General features: G+C 37.1%; 1 protein-coding gene across 8 annotated transcripts in view; it reads left to right on the top strand.

Moving 5' to 3' along the window:
* Lar (tyrosine-protein phosphatase Lar) overlaps positions 1-21,189 on the top strand; it is a 126,269-nt gene that overhangs the window by 44,922 nt on the left and 60,158 nt on the right. For 5 of the 8 annotated variants that reach the window (XM_036817067.3, XM_036817084.3, XM_036817062.3 and 2 more), the window contains exons 4-6: positions 18,943-18,984; positions 19,844-19,975; positions 20,076-20,237. In XM_036817067.3, the coding sequence (XP_036672962.1) occupies positions 18,943-18,984; positions 19,844-19,975; positions 20,076-20,237 (336 nt within the window). The remainder of the gene's footprint in view (positions 1-18,942; positions 18,985-19,843; positions 19,976-20,075; positions 20,238-21,189) is intronic. The other 3 variants (XM_036817090.3, XM_017080890.4, XM_036817078.3) reach the window with 1 other exon arrangement.

Here is a 21,189-nt window from a genome sequence, read left to right as displayed (position 1 = left end):
AGGATCCTGTGTATATGGGTTCTTTTACTGTGTGTTGTGTTTTGCCTTTTACCCATTTTAAATAAAAGTTTCGACAGCTTGGCACAAATTTGTAACGAAAAGGGATTTTCCGAACAGGCCGTCTCGGTCTCATCATAATCAACGATGGCTGTCGAGCAGCTGCTGCCGCTGCTCACTTCTTTGGGTCACATAAACGGCAACATGTCAACCTCAAAAACCGCAAAACTTGGCAAATAAGTTTTTTTTTTCTAATCCCCCCTCCCTGATTCTTACCCCTAGAAGGAATACCGGAAAAGCGGCCCGTTGACTGCTTCTTCGATTGAAAATCAACTCTCACACGCACGGCCCAGGTTCACACATGTGTGTGTTGATTTGACGCCGCCAAATGAAGGTGCACAGTGTCCTCAGAAATGAGAAAAATGGTTAATAATCTATTTAATATTTTTAGTATTTAAAAAGACACTTTAACATATTTTTAAATTTTGTTTAGGTATTTAGTCTTTCAAAATTTGACTTTTTAAGTTTTTTTTACCTTTCCGGGGGGGGTTACTTATTTAGGTCATATTTTCTAAGTATGAAATCAATGATGTAAGTAACAACTACTGCTATTAACAATATCAGAAAATTAGGTTTATTTTATTTTATGGTTTAAAAAACTTTAAGATAATTTTTAAATATCTGTAAAATATGCATAAATGACTAAACACCTTGTAATTTATTATAATTAATCATGAGGGAGATATTGATTAACATAAATTAAAGATTTTGCTAAAGCGTAGCGTCTGATTCTTAAAAATCAGTTATTATTGCACCAAGAAAAACTTGTTAAAATTCAAAACTTCACAACTTTTCAAAACTTTTAAACCTATGTATGCCACTGTGTGCTGGATTTAATCCGAACAAATATTGTGCTTCCTTTCGCATCGAGGGGAAGCTGTAGCCAGGCGTTATTTTCAATTTAGCTGTTGATAAGCATAAAAATCACTGGGTTTTCGCTTTAAATTTGTATGTAAACAAGCCGGGGACACACGCGTTCGCTTCCTCGCCCACAGACAAAAATCCTGGCAGCTTCCTTTGCCACATGCTGCTCACCCACTATTTTGAAGGCAGTCACTTCAATGTCAAGCCCCAGCGAGTTCCTTTTTAGCCAGGATGACGATTCTCATCAGCATATCAATGGCGGTGGCCCCGAAAAGTGTGCTATGATTTTTTCCCATTTTAATTACACAGAGTCTGGCGCGTCCTTGTTACACCCCGTGTTCCTGCAGCGTTTCTAATTTTACGCTAGACAAATTTTATATGACTGAATTATGTTGTATGAACCATGGCCAAGTGAACTGTCCGTTAATAATTTGTTGTACAAAAATAGAGAATAAGGGAAACGCAAAAACTTTAAAAGCCTGCATTTGGTATTTCAGTTTTCGTAATTTTTTCCGTTTTCCAGTTTTTTTTATTATTTTAATTAAGCCACGCCAGCTTAGACTTTAAACATGGCCCCAAATCAAAGTTGTCTGCCGCAGTTCCTTCAAGTATCATCAGCCCAGCATCACTTGCATACCAAAACAGTCTTCTCCGAATTTATGCTTAGCATATGCTTACGATGGCAGGACGATGGGATGGAACGACGAGGCTAAAGGACGTGGGCCGTGTCCTGGTAATGACAAGGGCTCGCTCAAAATGGGGGACGCACGAATACCCAACCATCCAAAAAAGGACAACAAGCTTTATTAATGTTTTATGTGCATTGTGTGCCGCATACTAAATAGCAAGCGTCCTACGCGAAAAAAAAATATATATACCTACTACCAAAAGCGAGGAAACGTCCCGCCACGGACAATGTCAATTGAAAAATCTCATCCATGGACTGGTCCCAAAAAACAGAGAGACTGGGATGAGGGTCGGTCAATAAGCAGGCGAAGGCAAACTAATTAGTTCCAATGAGCAAACAAAATGGGCACCATTCAGCAATAATGGCTGTAATTGAGGGGTATCTTAAGGTATTCGAAGCCAGAATGAAAAAGAAAGTAATATGATATAAGAAAATATTTGGGATATTAATTGCAAATTAAAAGACATTCTTAAAAAATGAGCATTTAATGTAATTCCTAAAAGGGCAGATGAAATATTTTTCAAATTAATTTTAGCATTTTCACGAAATTAAAAAAAAATGTTTCAAGAATTTGTAGGCTTGTATTTAAATCTTTGATTTATATTAAAAAAAATTAATTATTTAATTGAAATAAGAAAAGAAAAAAACTATCGTCAAGAAAATCACTGCGCTATACCAAATAAATAAAGTGCCTGAAAGTATGCACTAAAATATATTTCGAATCAGAAAAATGTGTTTTTTTATTAGGCCTACTTTTAGACACCTTTATATGTAACTTCCAACCAAGATTAATTGCTGATGTAATTTTTTCACTCTTTAAAGTACTTTCGCTATCGATTTCAATGTGCAAGATTCCAGAACCCTCTTGAATATTATCCCCCCAGATGAATACAATTCGAAGAGGTATCAATTCCACCATTTGCGTGACAGTTTCCCTTAATTTTTCGCGGAAACACCTGGCGGGAACAATGAAAATGCACTGCCAGAGGGAAAAACAGGGAGATGGAGCGAAGGGGAGACCGCAAAGCATTTTTAATTAAACAGCCGCGAGAGGCGAAGAAGTAGAAGAAAATGGTAAAGGAAAACGGAGCCAAGGAAGCACAGCTTCGACCATAAAATAAATCCACGCCAAAAGTATGCAACAAAAGTTTGCAATTAAAATTCAAATAACATGCTGGGCGGATGGAGAAAATGGGAAGATTTCTGTGGACGTATGTCTATATGTATGAAGAACAAACAACTCAATGTGTTGAAAGGCGGTAGACAATTCTTAGAAAACCGCCAAAGCTCACTCCTTGCCGCACCATCAACCACCGAGACATATGTGCCCATGATTCACACACACGCGGGAAATGTAATAAAGCTTTGCCATGCCCTCGTCCTTTTTCATCCTGCTCCTAGGAACCTCCTCCTGCTCCTCCTGGATCCTTCCTTGGTCCTCCCCCGCTTACGCAATTCCGTATCATGTTCACCATGCGTTGTGCACTTTTGCGGGCAAAGTAAGATTGGGGGGGAAGGCGAATATTGGGGACTTCACCGCCTGGCAAACATCATCATATTCATTATTATGACAGTTGTTGTCACAATTAAAACAATAACAAAAACAAAAGTCGTAAGTTTACATGGTAATTAAATATTTTAATATGCCTGCGTGGCTGCTGAAAACGCGGAGGATGGTATGCTATGGAATGGTATGGGAAAACAACCATCCCGCCATTTAGCACTCAACTTGGCTCCCATTTGGAGAGGCTTCGCAGTTTGGTTTTTGGTCTCGGTTTTGGTTTGAGTCTGGATGTTTCTGGGGGGTCTCTTGTTTTTTGGGGGTATTGTGGAAATGAAGAGATCGTCGGTGGCGGTGGTTAAAATTGCCAACAGCTTGCCAAAGTCTGCTGAACGCAACAAATTGTCAGCCATTGTGTGTGAGTGGGTTTTTGGGAACTGGTCGGTACACTCAAACAAAGCTCTAAGAGGCTTATATATGTACTTCCGCGGGGTTATTCCAGGAACGAAATAATTTATTATGTCAATGGGAACATTTTTAATTTATTTTCCAACTCCAAATTTTCTAGATGAAGTACTTTTTTTGAATAAATTATGTAGAAAGACAACAAAGCAAGGGTTAAATATTTTATGGTGTCACAAAAAGTTATGTTAGGGCTTTAAAGTCCATTGAGAACATGCCTAAAAGTATGCAATAATTCCGGAAGAAGCTTCATTTTTTACTGCATACTATTAGACACCTTGTTAATTATTTCAAATATTATTATTTTAAAAATATTTTAATTAGCATATTATAACTAGTAACTTTATTATTTTGAAATATTATAGTTAGTCCTTTTTCCCAGTGTAACTTTAATTTTCTAATTGTGAAAGTTGTGCGTAGAGAGATGTTGGGTACCCTCTTCCACCCTCAAATCTACATACACAGTCAACCACTTGAACACTCATCATCCTTTAGCTTCAGATGTCATCATATGAGTGATTTCCATTCTATCCCAACTGTTGCTCAACTTTATAACTGAAAGGAGATGGGTGGTGCATGAGTGTATGGCGGTTGGCATTTCGCTATGCATTTAATTACAACTTTATTTAAATATTTTCCGCGCCATGTTTTCTCGGTGACGCTGTCAACATTTTCGCATATTGTGTGCTGTGCCTGTGCCGCTTAAACTTCATTTCCTTCTCTCCTTTTTCATCGGTTTGGCATTAATTAATTCAATTGAATGCTGCGTCTGTCATTTCCGCTGGATTCATTTACTCCATCGTCTTCGTTTTAATCTGATTTGAGAGGAGCACAGCGCACTACCGGGGCATTATTGAATTTAAAAGAAACTTGTGCCCCGATATTGCTTATTTCGGTTAAATAAGACAATTCATTCAATTTGTGGCCACTAAATCAACCATAATAATAACCACAACAAATGGTCGGCCGCATACAGAAAAGCTAAACGAAATAAAAGGAAAGTGTGGGGGGGGGGGGGGAAAGTGGGTAGAAAGTACTGGGGGAAAGCATCAACCAAGCCGCAAATTCAACGCCCAATTTGTGCCGCGCTGCTGCTTCCGTTGTCAATAACAATTTACGGGATAAGAAACAGGACGATGCGAAGGACAATAATCGAAAACAGCAGTAGTAGTAGTATAAGTAGGAGAGTAGCAGCCGGTCAGTAGAAAATATATTTCCTTTCTCTTTGGATGGGGGCTTCCTCTTTTTTTTTTTTTTTGTGTTCCTCTAATATTAATAATCCGGCATACGCAACGGACCGCAGGACCAGAACTCGGGACCCAGAACCCAGGACCTTTAAGGACCCCGAGTCCAAAAGCGATCAGCCATCTCTCTAGTCGGGGCCCACAAATGAGTTTGGACAGTAAAGAAAGAAAGTAGCAGTGTCGATGGGGCGATGGCGCTCCTAATATGTCACTGTTGGTGCCAATAACAATAATAAGCGGCAAAACAAAGCCTAAAAGCTGCCAACCATAAATTCACTTGGCAGTTTGTGGGGGCGGAGTGGCGTTGGATAGGCGTGGCAAGACGTTGACAATGTCAGGATGGCTTGCAGGATACAAAAGGAACTGTTGAGTGGATTGTAGTCGAAAGATGGTGACCCCAAACCCAAAAATCCTGAGCCAATTTGTGCTGGAAATTTATGAAAAGTTCATTTTATTGTACGACATTATATCACCACATAGTTGTTGCTTGGGTGTCGGGCCTTTTTGTCCCTTTGAATATCTGCGGAAATATTTTTAACGAAATGGAGCCATTAATTTAAAATCCATAATCCATAAATGATGGTTAGGATAGGAGAATTTCATAAATTACTAAGCTTCTCTAAGGTTCCAATAAATTTCTATTTTTACCCTGCAGATTAATCACTTATAGACTACAAACCAAGTAAACAATATACTACCGACTTTTCTGTGTCTTCTCGAGTTGTTTTTTTATTTAAAAGCTTTCTGAAAATTTCCTTGAAAATATTTTTGCAAAAAGGTGACCTGTAATTTAAAAGCAATAAAAGTGGGAAATTTCATAAATAACCTCCAAGGTTCCATTTAATTTCTGTATTTACCCTTTACACCAATCAATTATAGGCTACAAACCAGGTAATCAATATACTATCGACTTTTCTGTGTTTAATTATTTATTTAAAAGCTTTCTGACTTTTAATGGTTTTTGTTCTTTTGTTTATCCTTGAAAATATTTTTGTCAAAAGGTGTCTAGTAATTTAAAATCCATAAAAGTGAGGAATTTTATAAATTACCTCCAAGGTCCCATTAAATTTTAATTTCACAACGTATTGGGGAAATATCAAGTCAAGAAAATATTTCCGACTTTTCTGTGTTTTCTCTAGCTTTATTTTATTTAAAAGCTTCAGGAAATTTTAATGGTACTTGTGCCCTTGCATATCCTTGAAAATATTTATGAAAAAAGTTGGTCAATAACTTTAAACCCATAAAGAGGGGGAATTTCTTAAATTACCTTCAAGGTTCCATTAAATTTCTATATTTACCCTTAAGATCAATCACTTATAGGGTAAGCACCAAGTCAACAAAATACTACTGACTTTTCTCTGTTCTCTCAAGCACTTGAGCTATATTTTTGATATTTTATTTAAAAACTTTCTGCATTTTACTTGTGAATTACTCACACATGAAAGAAATGTTGGCATATCAATTTTTATGCCATACGCATATGTATTATTTTAGCATTTACATACGAGTGGGTGAGTGGGTGGAGTGTGTGCGTATGGGAGTTTTGTGTGTTAGGTAACATATGCCATAAATTGCCTGAAGTGCTCTACCGACTTTCTCTGCTCCCTCATATTTTTGCTACCAAACCATTTTTCAAGTGGCGAACAACAAATGCCTTGGCATTATTGAAATTTCTTGCTTTTTTTTGCTCCACTCCCCTCTCGTTTGTTTTGTTTTTACTTATGTTGTTGTTTATGCGGGCCAGACAATAACCCTCTCTGCGTCGCATCAATTTTACATCAATCCATATCGAAATGGTAGTTTCTTTTTTTTGTGTTCCTACTTTGCGTTCGAGTAAGTTGATTTGCATATTTTTGGTATTTTTACCCTGTTTGTTCTCGATTCTTTCACAACATTAGCAAACGCATCGCAAGCTTGACTTTGCAGTCCGCCCCCACATTCACTTTTTCGACTTTCGGTGCGAAGTGCAGATGAAAAAGTCAAATTTTACCAAATTTATGGGGCAGTTTGTCTTACAAAGCGTCTTGTATTCTTATGTGTGTGCGTATGCCATTTTAAAGTAATTTGGATAATTTTTCATAAGCCCTGGCATTGAAAGCACTAAGAATTTGTGTGTTTGATATGATATTGCAACATTTTGTGGTATTTGTTGTGGAGTTTGAATGACTGTTTAAATAATTTGTTTTTATAAATGCCCAAATATTTAATATTCTTTTTTGTGGTTTTCTTGAATTAAAATACATTTTGTATAGCTATCTGGCATTAGAAAATGTACTACAATTTTTATACCACATTCCTGGACCTCATGGCGTATGAGTAATTTATCAAACAGCTTAAGTTTGTTTGAATACATTTCTGTGAGTAGTCTTTTTGTCAGATCTGTACTTTAATTAAATATTTCTAAATTTGTAAGCCCATTTTATGATTTCAAAATTTTATGTACCTGTTTCTGTTGATTTCCTCAGATACATACCTAAATGTTCTATTTTCTGGGAAACGAACTCACTGGCAACAAATTAATTAGTTAAGCTTTGTTGTCATATTGTATCTTCATTAATTAAAACCCTCGCCAACGCCAAAGCCCAAACGAAAAACGCCAAACCAAAACCTTGATCCCCAGATTTGCTCTAGGCATAGATAATGAATAATGAAAGCATGAAAGTCATCGCGAGGGATGGGATACCGGCATGAATAACTTTTTCCTTGTACCGTTCTGGGAATTTGAATCAGGCAAGCGTTTTGTCAAAAAGTTAAGTTGTGCATTTTTCTGGCCAATAAGGAAATTATTTTACATGATTCAGCATATCGAAAAAGTGAAAGTAATTACAAGCCAAAGCAGCACTATCATCTTCATGGCTTATAGAGAGTCATCACAAGGCTTAGGAACACGAAGGAGATTCCTTTATCTGTGCAGGAGATGCATTACCAGGATTGTTGTTGATGCAAATTGATGATTTTTGATTGCTGTACGTGATTTGTGAGTGTGCATATTACTAGAAAGGTAATATAGGCAGAAATGTTATTATTATTGTTACTTTTTTTGGTATATCCTTTTGCAAAATAAAGCTTCAAGGGAAGGTATACTTATTTTCTAGTTCTTATAGCTTAGTATTTTGAAGAAACTTACACATTCCATTTGTGTTTTTGTTTTCTGAGGTTTAATCGAGGATAACTAACCTTACATCCCTTTTAGTATTTTTCAAAACTATAATGTTCTTGGTTTATCCATTTGCTAAAATAAACTAAAAATGTAGGGATAATAATTAATAATTTATTTTATATGTTTTATAACTTAGGTAAACTAAAAAACGAACCTTTCCTTTTTCTATTAAGTTTAATTGTATAATCTTTAGCGAATATATTTTATCTTCTAGTTATCTGAAGCCCTTAATTTAATTTTCTGTTTATATAAGGTGTTCTGGCCAAAACTGATTGTTCCGAAAAACAAGCACTTCTTAACCGCTTTTCCCCGATGACTGCCAGCCGCCACTGAGTTATTGATTTACTGATTGAGTTGGGCCCCTTTTATGTGGCATGGGCGTCCCCCTACTTTCTTTTATCGGCAGCTTTTTCCGCTGGTCCCTGGCTGCGCGTTCACTTGCTACCTTTCCTGTTCCTGTCATACCATCGTTGTCCAGGTTTACTTTCGAGTCTCTCCCCTGTGGTTAGATAACCAAGGATGGAGGCGTACCCAGTGGCAGAGGCGTTTGCAACCCGGTGACAATGCGCGCACATGACCCCTTTTGCTTGACCTCACTTATCTTACTTAGTGGTTTAGTGCGTCCATGGTTCTCATGGTGTTCTTATGGTTCTCATGGCCTGTTCAAGTCTGGTGTTGGTCAAAGACAAAAGCCGTAGCTCCCATTGACGCCCCCGCATCCCTCGGCACTTTTTGATATTTATGTCGCCAGCTGTTGGCATTAGTGGGCGACTGGCTTTTAAGGCGAGCAAATGTTGGGTGTGTGGTGTATGCGGTGTTTTGTGGTGTTCTGTGGCAAAATGTGGACACACAACCCACACATTTTGCTACCGTTTTTGTTGCTATTATTGCTGTTGGCGCATTAGGCTTCGGGTCACAAAAGCTTAGGCTTTCTGGAAGAGTTTTTGCGGCTGCCCAATATCCATTCCATACCCATCTGTTTTTTTCTTCTTTTTTTTGCCCCCCACCGTCGACAACTGATGTGTGTGCGGGCAATAAACTTGTCGCTTGTTATTATCGTCTTAATCGTCTCCGACTCGATTTTTTTTTTTTTGGGACATTAATGTATATATATATTCTTGTAATTTTTTTTGGTGCTTTTATGTACTACTCCCGCCCTGGTCGTAATTGCCTGTCTTTGCAACAGTTGGGCAAAGCATGAAAATTGATGAAACTTTCAGTAAGTACTCGGTGAACTTAGTTCCACTTGCCAACTTCTGGACGACCTGAGGTGCTGGCTTCGCTCCATGAATTTACATAAACCCTTGGACTAAGGAACATTTATCAAATTTTGAAGGGACCTACATGTTTTCATGGCCAGGTTTTCTGACAATGCTCTTTGGGAAATAAAGTACTTTTAATGTTTGATTTAACTGAAAAGGAAGTCATTGAAAGGCTAAGAAATATATTTTAAAAATTGTTATATTATAGTTCTATTGTAATAAAATAAATTCTATACGTTTTATTAATCCTCTATATATTTTCCCTTAGAAAATGGCAAGTTTTCCATCTACTTTAAAGATTTCTTTCCTCACAAAGAGTATTCAAACTTCTTCGCATTGTTTTGGGCGTATGTTTATTTTTTTAAATAATGCGTTTAGGGCCACGTGACAAAGTTCTGAAACACAAATGCCTATAGAGTCCTCTCTCTCCACTACTTTCCTCCATAATCTCGACGCGTCGCGACATTTGCTGCATAATAATAAACAAAAGCAAAAGACTCTAGACTCTGGAAGGGCAGGCAGGAAAAAAAAGTCAGCGACAGGCAGCGATTTGAGAAACAATAAAACAAGGACTAGCCGAGAATGGTGAATGGTATGGGGGTCCTTTCTCCATTCTGTGGAGGGTTTTTCGTTGGCCCAGGATGAAACAATGGGCCAAAAGAGAGGCAATGCATACTTTACGGCTATATGACTGTAGGCTTAGCGACAAAACATTTATGCTTTGTTGGATTTTGTAAAGGAAACTGGGGACCTGACGGGATTGTCTCCGTCTGGTAGTTTTGTCAAGTTCAGGACGCGGCGGGAGATGAGGATACATATTAATTCTCAGCTCAAAGGTTAAGGTGAGATGGAGATACAGAAGTTTGCGCTGGATTGGGAACCAGCATGGTATTAGGTTTATAAATGGGCAAGGAAAATTGGTGGGGGGGTTTGACGTTCAGAAGATTGAGCTGAATGTTAAATGTACTAGTTGGGTTCGCAGGGAATGTTACCTGGAGAAAACGATTTTTCTTGTCGAAAATGGAAATTTGCATCTCAACTTTGATTAAAACAGGGGATATGGAAATATTTTTCAACTGTCATATTACTTAGTCGGGGAGAAAAACCTCTAAGTTTATTGAAATTTTCAAGGGATTCTTAAAATTTTTATATAACATGTGAAAGTTGATAGAGCATGCAATATTATATATAATATATTGTATATTTTTAGAAGGCTCAATTCCATTTTATTTATATTTTCCTGTAAAACCTGGAAAACTTATAATTAGTATCTTAAAACCTTACTTCATATATAATTATAATTTTTATATATATAATAATTTATATATAATATAATATATATTATTTCAAATACATTGAACAAAGCAATAAATAGTGTAAGGAAATAGGAGTCAGGTGAAATCTTAATGAGGTACTCTCCCAGAATTTTCCAGCTTCGTATTTAGATACCCCTACAGATCGTGAGAGCATCTTATTGAAATACATGGAATTCATTTTAGTTCCTCAACTTGACACCGGCTTAGTGTGTGTCATCCAAAGAACTTTCGCCAAGTGGCAGCGGCCAAAAGTGTTTGCCAGAGTAATTTCAGCTATTTATCAAGGTATGACAATGCGGATTTCGCAGGCATTTAAAATGCCAGCAAATCTCAAACTTCAGATTCGGCCACGTGTAGAGTGGAGGCATCTGAAAAGCTGAAAGCTGAAATCCAAAAGCCGAAAGCCGGAGGCAAGATGGCACACCTTGGCTACCTTGAGCTTACTTTGCATTGTTTTTCTTAAGAGCCGACTTAAGTGCGGCTGGCTGTTTTGCGCCAAACAACAACATTTGGCTGCCAGCCATTTTGCGGCTGTTGCCTACTTACGGGCGTTGGGGCCTTAATGCGTGTGTTGAAGCAACAGCCATCGAGAAACAAACCAGCAAGGGACAAGAAACAAGAAACAAGGCAACAACCAGCAGGCAACTGCCAACATCAAGTATCAAATGCTAGACAAGTTTTTCGACTGTCCATCTGCCCGGCGGCTCTTTCGGCAGCTTATAAATAACGCAAATTAAACAAAACAGCAAAAATGAAAAAGAAACTTTGTGGCTGGCAGGAAACTTTTTCGTCCATCATGATCAACGTCAATATACATACGTATATATATGTACATGTATACTCAATATAATTTCTGTCAAAAGTTGAAACTAATGAAAGCCAAAAGCCATGCTAATAATAATAAAACTTTGTCCTGCACTCCTCCCGGCAAACTTTTTGCATTGTCCCTGTCGCTTTCACCTCCAAAAACCCACACACTCACTCACCCAAAATTCAGTTGACACTTGGGCTTTAGTTAGGTTTTGTGATTGCCCTGGCAGTAGATACACCTATACTATACATACCTATATGCATCGAATACATTTCATAAATATTATGACAAGCTCAATAAAATATCAAAGCATGCTTACTGGGGCGTATACGTGCGTAAAATGAAAGCAAAGTAGGGAAATTTTTTACTGGCTATTGGATGCTCTATGTGCTATATTGTATTAAATGAAAAGGGATTTTTAAAATAATAATAATAATGTTTTGTATTTCTATTAGGGTTTATTTAACAATTTTTTGAAAACAATTTATTTAAAAGTCTTAAAAGAACTACATTTTTATAAATTCGATATATTTATTTCGATTATTTTATAAATTCGATATATTTATGTCTATTATTTTATAAATTCGATATATTTATTTCGATTATTTTATAAATTCGATATATTTATGTCGATTATTTTATAAATTCGATATATTTATTTCGATTATTTTATAAATTCGATAAATTTATTTCGATTATTTTAGAAATTCGATATATTTATTTCGATTAATTTATCGATTATTTTCTTAATAATTCTTTTAAGTTTATATTTCTTTTCTAAAATATTTCGAAAACCAGGCACTGCATTAGCTGTTATGCCTGCACTAGTAAGCTTCCTAAAATCCCCTTCAATTTTGGGGATCTATTTAGGCTTTGGTGATTTTGGTTTTTCTACCGCCCATTTGGCAAGTGCCCGGGACAGTTTATGAAATTGCCAGGTTGTCTGCAGAACATTCTCTTTTCTTGTCATCATCATTGTCCTGTTCTTGTTCTTGTTCCAGTTCCTCTAGTCTTTGTTGTTTATCTGTCGTTTGTCGTCCTGCCTGGCTAGCAATCATAAATTGCTTGGGCCTATACTCACCGAGGATTTTCGTCTACAGAGACCAAATGTTTTTGGGGGGCATGACAACGGACTAGACTAAACCAAACCACGTGTGTTGCGTCTCATAAAGTTTGAGGCATTTTAAGCTGGCCCAGCTTACTAGCTAATCCCGCCTAGAAATAATGAGTGTTGCCATGTGGCCGAACGTCTTGGTCTTACTTTCTTTTTTTAAAAAACCAAAAGCACACAGATAGATTGTAGTGTTTTCCTGGATCTTGCCAAAAAAAAAACAACAAATCCCCATTTAATAGAGTAGGCGTGAGGTGGTGGGTGGGGGCATTGAGAAATTCCACCATTAAATATGCTGTGGTCTGTGAAATCTTCCCTATAAAACACGAGGCTCGAATAGTTTTTCCGCCCAGCTAAAGCAAAACCACAGGACAGTCAAGTTAACTTTGCCATATCCTGTATGGCATGTCCATGCCTTTAGGCAAAGGACTTTCTCTCCCACGACCCTCTTTGCACGTGTTGACAATTTTTTGGCCACAACTTTACATTAGGGCTAGAAGCAAAAACTAATTATATTAAAATGTCATGGAAAATTGTTCGTTTTATAATTTCTTTTTTTCTTCTTATTTTTGTCTTTGCCGTTGGCGTTGGCATTGGTCGAAAATGGTTGCTGGGATTTTGAGTTTGCCCAACCCAGTTGGTTAGTTTATTCAGTTTAATGCATACACAAACGTGTGAGTTTGCCAAGTCATTTTTGGCACAGGAACTGGTGAAATGTGGCTTCGAGTTATGGGGCTAAAAGTTGTTGGCGAAACTTTGCTAAGCCTTTTAATGGATATTTAAATGAAGAGTTAAGTGGGTCAGGCGGGGGAAATGTTGAAAACCCAATCAACACAGTCGATAAGTAAATTGCAAACGAAATGGACGGTATTTTCTCTAATTGACAATCCATAAATATTTGATGCTGCATCAAACCGGTTGATAGTTTATGGCCAAGTTTACATTTGCTGGCATCCAAGTCAAGTGAAGGAGATAATTTCCTTGAAATGCTTTTATTTTAGGTTGCCTTGACAGTTGACAGCTGGTGAGGTATCTTCTTGGGTAACCTTCTTGAAAGGGTTGTTCAGGGAAAGTTGGATAAACAAGATAATCAACTTAAAACCATGCCTTTTAAATTATATACTTTTATCACCTTTACATCAATGTCAGCCTGGACAAGGTGCTTTTTTATAATTTTAACCACACTGGAAATAAAAAGTAATATTTCCATTTTGAATTATTTCCTAATATTTCATGTTCTTTTATTTTTGTAAAATTGTTTCTGTAAATTGTTTTATATTATGGTCTTACGTTATTGGGTATTTTTGTATTACAATAACTTAAATTAATTTTCTCAGTGTTTGGCGAAAGTAACACGCTTTTAATTTTGATTAATGGCATCGTTGTCGACATTTTGGCCCACATCATTTATATGGCTGACTGACCTCGCATTCGGCGTAGGCCTTTCTAAAACTTTATCCCAAAAGTTTTCTATTTTGTTGTTATCGATTCCATGATGAATTGCTCACTGCTATTCGGTTGACACTTTGTCGAATCCCAACCAGAATTTCCTCGAGTCCAGAAGAAATACGTTCACTTTAGCAATTTAATTAAAATTTTCCACTGCATACTTTCCGAAAGAGTTGGTCATAATCGCTGGTTGCCTTTGCTTCGGTGTTTCTCAACTGGCGTAAAGTTTATTTTTATTACTCTTTCAAGTAACATTAAAATTTAGTTGCATACGCAACAGCTCAGGGGGGGTAAAAAGAGGAGGTTGGGCGTTTGGCTATAAAAATCCTCCAGTGTAAAACTATGCTGCGCTTTTATAAGTATTTTATTTGTAGCATCCCAACGGAGAAGGTGGAGGCATGAGATTCTCTGTTCCTTAGACTCAGCAGATTTAGCAATGCTTTGCCAAAGTTGCCGCATTAAAAATACAACACTAGGGTTGAGGGTTGAGGGCTGAGGGTTGAGAAGTTGTTGGGTTGTGCCAAACACACAGAGTTGCAATTTGCCCATTGAAGGAGTAGGATTGGGAAAGGGAAAAGTGCCCAGGGCCAGAGAGTGGGAAATGCAATGAATCGTTAAATTTAGCATCGTATTTCAATGCAATTCAGTAGAACGAAACGAAACGAAACGAAACGAAACGAAACGAAAACGCTTCTGATGCTGACAGGTGAATTGCAGCTGTCAGTCAGTGGAAACGACAGAGCCCGAGTTCGGCTCATCTTCTCGTACTCGAAAGGCATCTTTTTCCTGTTTTCCCCCTGTCTGCCAAATGATTTGTCGCCAACATGCCCACATACATATGCATGTACCTACATAAAGAAATACATACACAGAAAAAAAAAACACGTTAGTATCAATTCGCATGGTGAATATATATTATATATCATTTTGTGCCATAGAATAATGTAAATTTTATATTGAAGCATGGTATTTCTTTGATTTCCTCTCTTTGCAAATTCTCTCATATCGAAAAAGAGAGAAAGTATAAAGATGGCGCCTAGATCTACTTTGGGAAAGAGCGAGACAGCAATATTAGAGACTCTCCGAAATATAAAAAGAGAGCCAAAAGCAAGATGGCGATGAGTAAAATATAAAAGTGATACACCTTGTAACTATACTTAGAATTAATACTGAATTTCATCAAAATGATCATCATAACCTATAAGTTTGCGTTTCTGTGTACCTATATATGGACTTATAGAGCCGGGAAAGCAGCTTAGCAGCTCATCCTCTCCCTGTACGACCATCTTATGACTATTTGCAATGGAAGCGTTTCCATTACCAACCTAGCTATACAACCGAAAACCCCTTTTCTTTTTCGTTCCCATAAAATGTTACCCACTCGCACTTTGCACTTATTAAAAAGCCGTACACTTGATGTGGGGTAAAATACTGAAATTCTGGCTTCGGGCATAAATTGCCAGAATGTAGACGCGAGCGCAGGAGGCCTAACTTTCAAGTTTTTCCCTAACTAGGCCTGGGGCCATAAAACCCAGCTGCATACTTTACGATTCTATCCAGCATATGCTGATTTTATATATAGTATATGTGTATATATGGCACACGAATCCACATTGCTGGCTAAAGTAGAGATTGAGGCATATTCCCTTTTTCCCGTGAATGCCACACGGGGTCAATTTTTATGAGCATTTTGGCATATTGGAAAATGGGGCCAAAAGTTATGGGTATAATTTAAAGGGGTTCTCACAAAAAGAAAAGAGTACAGAGGTGGCGTTAAAGGGGGGCAGACATATCATATATTTGATGGAATTTAGTTGATTCTGTGGCCAAGGCGAATTTGCAAATATAAAGGTTTTAAAGAGATAAGCATATATAAATTTTTAAATTAGTAGTACAAAATTAATTCCACTTTATAAAGAGCTGATACTGCTTGTTAATTTAGGCTTTAACTTCTAATGCTTGAGTGGAAATCTAATATAAGTAACATAAATACATATTGTAGATTTATAAAGCATACTCTACTCTAGTGTAAAACTAATTTAAGCTAGAGACCTTGTTCAATATTTACATTTAATTCGAAAAATACCACTTAATTTTTTAATTCCACCTATCATCATTTTATGTTCCACTTGACCTATTATCAGTTGAATCTATCAATTTGAACTTTAACCCATTCTCGTTTTGTCTACGCCCCTGATTGGGCAAAAAGCTTATAGAATATTTTTTTTTTCATAAAATCAATTTGAATTTTCTATTTCCCGTTTTGCTTCTTTTTTGTAACTTTTTTTTTTTTGCAGGAGCCATAGTAAAAATGTTAGTATTAATTTCCATATAAATTGCTTGAATGCGCGTATTGGTATTTGTGCCCGGGTGTGTCAGTGTGTGTGTGTGTGTGTGTGTAGGGCTTAGTGTGAGAGTGTGTATCTATAACTGCACATTTCAAACGCTCAAATCAATTTGCACATATCAACAACGAAATTGTTTGCTCAATGTGGACTGCCAATGCGATTTTTCTTCTTTTTTTTTTTTTTGCAACACTAACGTGCGAAATGAAAAATCAGCAAAAAGTTGCACGCGAGCAAAACTTGGCTGCAGGTTCAGATTCCTTGATTTTCCACCATACCACCTACATTTACATATATCCTGGGGCCTGTGTATCTATGTAATCTACAAATTTCATTCGCTATGCCTTTAATCTTTGTAACAAGAAATGAAGTATCGGTACCCACAAATAGCACAAACATAATTAAATTTATTTAAATTTTATCTCTGTATTTTCCTCCTAAAATCAACAGCGAACAGCAGTCTTGGCAATCCGGCAAATAAACCAAAATCCCTGTTTTATGGCCTTAATGATACGCTTTTTATGAGTCGGCACGGAAGTGTCTTGAATGCTGTCTGTTTGGCTGTCTTTTCATTTTTTTTCTTCATCCGCATTTGCTTTTGCCTTTAGCCATTGCCATGCCATCAAATTGTTTAAGCAAATATAAAACTTTACAAACGCGAGAGAAAAAAAAAATTGGGTATATATTTACTGAGAATTTGCGTTTGCCTCTGAAGTTGGCATAAAGCGTTGGTGGAGAAGAGCTCATTACAGCCACAAAAACCAATATGCTTATTGCTGATTCGCCGCCAGCTCAGAGCCATGGCCATAAAAACTGTTAACGTAAGCGTAAAATGCTTTCAAGTGCTACGCAAATCTAGCAAATCTAGCAAACCCACGATGGAAAACCATCTTGTGGGTTGTAAGACAGACGTATTACTTCGTTTTTCCCCTCTTTTTGCCACATCTTTTATAATGAGCAAAAGCAACAATTATTGTTAGGTGGCAAAATTATATTTCCTTTTGCCAATTTTCTGCCAGCTAACCGGGCTTAATTTTTCATGTAGAAAATCATTAAAATTTAAATTGATTTAAATATTCGACAAATTTTGCATTATAAATTGCAACCATTTTTTGTATCTCCTGCTGCCTTAACTTCTTGCACTGGCAACGTGGCCAGAAAAGTTGTCCAACCAAAGTTGAGCCCAGAAACTTTGGTAAATGATACAGGCTGACTGGGCCGCAGCAACAGCAAATTTGCCTCTATTATGGCCAGGCATCGCAAACCAAAATAGTCTGCCCACAAAAGGCGGTAGCCAGAGGATGCTTGCCTTGTGGAGAACTTTAAATTATTTAGAATACTCTCAGACTGTGCAGAGTACAATGTCCCCGATTTTGTTTATGCAGCCCCTTTTTGGGGTAAATATTATTTATTTTGTGGCTCAATATTATTTACACTCAGACAAGAAGGGAACGGGAAAAAAGCCAAGCTGAGCTTTCAATTTGAGAACTTCTTAATAATTCGATAAAAGAAGCTCTCAAATTCAAGACTAAAGTGCTCTTGATTTGGAATTGATATTTTATGTTTTTTGATAAGAAAGTAAGTCTGCAAATCGAGAACACTTTAATTCAATTTTGAGAGTTTGGGATTGAATTGATCTTGGTTCACACTTAAGATCTAGAAACCGCCTTTGAGACAGATTTTTATAACGTGTACACTCAGGGAAAAACACCGTGCTAAAAACAAGTACAAACAGCCTTGATTTAAGAAAAATTGCATGCTTAACATTTAAGAACGTTCGTGCTCAAAAAATTCTCATATTGAGCACTTTTTGGATTTTTAATGTCTGCCAACTCTAATAATTCCCAACTGTTTATTCTGAAAGTACTCGGTATATAAGGCGCATAAATTAGACAGTTTTAATGCCCGTGAGCGGCAAGTCGTAAGTAAACTTAAAATATTATTATTATTTATATATATCCCGATTATTTCGTTTCAGTTTCCAATACATATTTCTCTTACTAGCACAAAATAAAAACTAATTTTAATTTCAGATTATTTATATGTTGATTTAAGAATTATTCGTCCTTAGATCATGCCTGCAACTTTCTTACTTTATTATTAAATCGTTCTTGTTTTTAGTCCAAATATGACTTGATTTAAGAATTATTCATACTTGATTCGAGACCGAAAGGTTCTTAAATCTAGAATTTTGGGTCTTGAAAATTCGTGCTCGAAAGTAGTATTTTGTTCTTTGGTTCTGTATTTTCCATGCTTGGCGAAGTTTTGACACCGAAAATACTAGGTTCAAGCACGAAATACTTGATTTTTTTTCTGAGTGTAGTTCTCGCAACTTACTTAATATTGCTAGAAATATTACTTTATTAAGGAATTCTTTTAAAATAATAATTTAATAATTTAATTAATAATAATAACTTAAGCATTTTTAATTATAAACCAAACAAGTCTCTAAGTATATTTTATGTACATATAAACTTAAGGTATTTTTAAAGTATATATGTAAATACTAGTTATATCAGATAAACTACCACATAATAACAACGTCAAAAATCCAATCAATATCAATTTAATCAAAACTTTAACAATAACTCGCGTTAATCGAAAGCAAATCGGTCGTCGTTCTCGTGCGCGTTTCATAACGTCATTACTAACCGGTCTGATGCCCATTACAGATGCAAATTATTCGGATATACCATATATACAATATCTCACACGTAAGTCTGGGCTGGGTCCTTAGGTTGTGCCGTTGCCCAACCATTTAAATAACGCGTTTTATATTTAATTTCAATCAAAAAGTGATGCAAAATGAAAAAAAAAATAATGAAAATTCATAAATCGAATTGATATGTTGGATAAACTACTTTACGTTCTGGTTGGAAAGGAGCGTATATGTATATGTATATATATATATGTTTGTATGACAGCAGGCAGGACATGATGCTATTGCAGCATGCAACATGCACATGACAATATTTTTGCTGGTTGTTTAACGTTTCGTGATTTTTGCCAGATTTTTAATGCCACACATCTGTTTTCCCTGCCGCCGCCGCCGCTGCCGCCGCCTGGCTTCCCTATTCCCGCCGAATCCTGGTATCCTTGGTATCCTTTTTGCCACACTCACACAACCGGCCAGGCACGTACGTTACGCGTGTGCGCGTCACAGTGTATGTGTGGGCAAACAACATGCGACGTTGTATTGACAGCATATTGTGACAAATGTGTAAAAAGAATATATGAAAACACTCCGTTCCCAGGAACCAGGGAAAAAGCGAGATGTACGAAATAATGGAAATGCATTCGAGTGATGCAGCAGAGAATGCTTTAAAAAGCGGCTGATGCCTACTTAATGCTTTTGAGCTTCAAAATGCAAATCAAATAATAAAAAACTCTTTTGTTTAGGGTTTTAACAACCCGATTAGCAAGGACAAATGTGTGGCACACGAAAAACAACAGCACTCGAAACTTTAAATATCTAAGCCCAACATAATATCTTTTTGTCCGCGCTTTTTTGAAGAGCCTTTTAAGCCCAGCTAGTAACCCACATTTGCCATGTTCTTTTACGACCCTCCACAGATCCACCGGAGATCATCAGGAAGCCGCAGAATCAGGGAGTTCGAGTGGGCGGCGTTGCCAGCTTCTATTGTGCGGCACGCGGTGATCCGCCGCCATCGATAGTGTGGCGCAAGAATGGCAAAAAAGTTTCGGGTAAGTTTCCCCTCTAAAACGGGTCTTCTTCACCCCCCCCCCCCCCCCCATTTTAGGGCCCACTCTAACTCTAAGCCTGGTGGTTTTATGTCGTTCACAGGAACCCAGTCTCGTTACACGGTGCTGGAACAGCCCGGCGGGATTTCCATACTACGGATTGAGCCCGTTCGGGCGGGACGCGACGATGCCCCATATGAATGTGTGGCGGAGAACGGGGTGGGCGATGCCGTTTCCGCAGATGCAACTTTAACCATCTATGAAGGTAAGTGCCATGCCGTCGTCGACATCATCGTGTGCAGTTATTTATGGCCTTCGAGTGCAGCTTCCTAATTGAACCCGACTCGATGGGGGATGCACTGCGGGAAAATACTGAAAAATTATACAGGAACCCTAAACTTTTGAATATATGAATAATCTATCATTACATAGGGGTTTTTTAAAACAAAATCTAAGCCTTTTTTTCTGAATTACGTGGAACATAATACGTATTCATATTGCCAACTTAAAAATACCAAAAAATACTATAAATGTCAAATTATTAAATAAAAGTTCATATCTTGTATATGTTTATGTACTTATGCGGTAAAAAAAAAACAAAAAAAGCAAGATACTAGAAATAGGTGTGGCCTTTTATATTTTGATCAAAATGGTATTTAATACTTACTTTAGTATTTAATGCAATCAGAGTGGCACTTTTACTTTTGGCATTTCTTTTTGCACCACGTACGTAGATTTTTTTTGTGTGTTTCAAAACAAAGTTTGTATTACCCATCTAACTGAATCCTTTTATTTTCCGGTATAGGAAGAAAAGAGTCGTGATAGAGCGACACAAAAAGTTTCGTTTAGTATGCGTCGCAATGTAAACTACGTTCATACATTGATTTTGAATTAAAACTGGGCAAAGAACTTGGCGTAAATGGTAAACTTTTGCGAAGCCCAAACCACCAGGCCCCCAAGGGTGGCGGTAGAAAGTTATTTGCCAGCTTGTTTGTGTGGCTTAAATTACTTGCCAAAATTTACTTTTGCTTATTTACAACTGTGCAAAGGATAAAGTTTTTGCTCTCTAAGCCTAATCAAGTCTGTGCGGGGGGTGGGGGGTGGATGGGCTTGGATAGCCAGGCAATTGAACTAATTTGCTTAAACTGAGAGCAGGCCAAGTATTTGTACATTCTCATCTCTCCCACTCTTTTTCCATTGCAAAATTATAAACAGCA

Source organism: Drosophila suzukii, chromosome 2L (genome assembly GCF_043229965.1).
Source record: "Drosophila suzukii chromosome 2L, CBGP_Dsuzu_IsoJpt1.0, whole genome shotgun sequence".
Classification (NCBI taxonomy): Eukaryota; Metazoa; Arthropoda; class Insecta; order Diptera; family Drosophilidae; genus Drosophila; species Drosophila suzukii.
The sequence above is the reverse complement of the archived record's forward strand: the minus strand, read 5'-3'. Positions and strand labels throughout refer to the sequence as shown.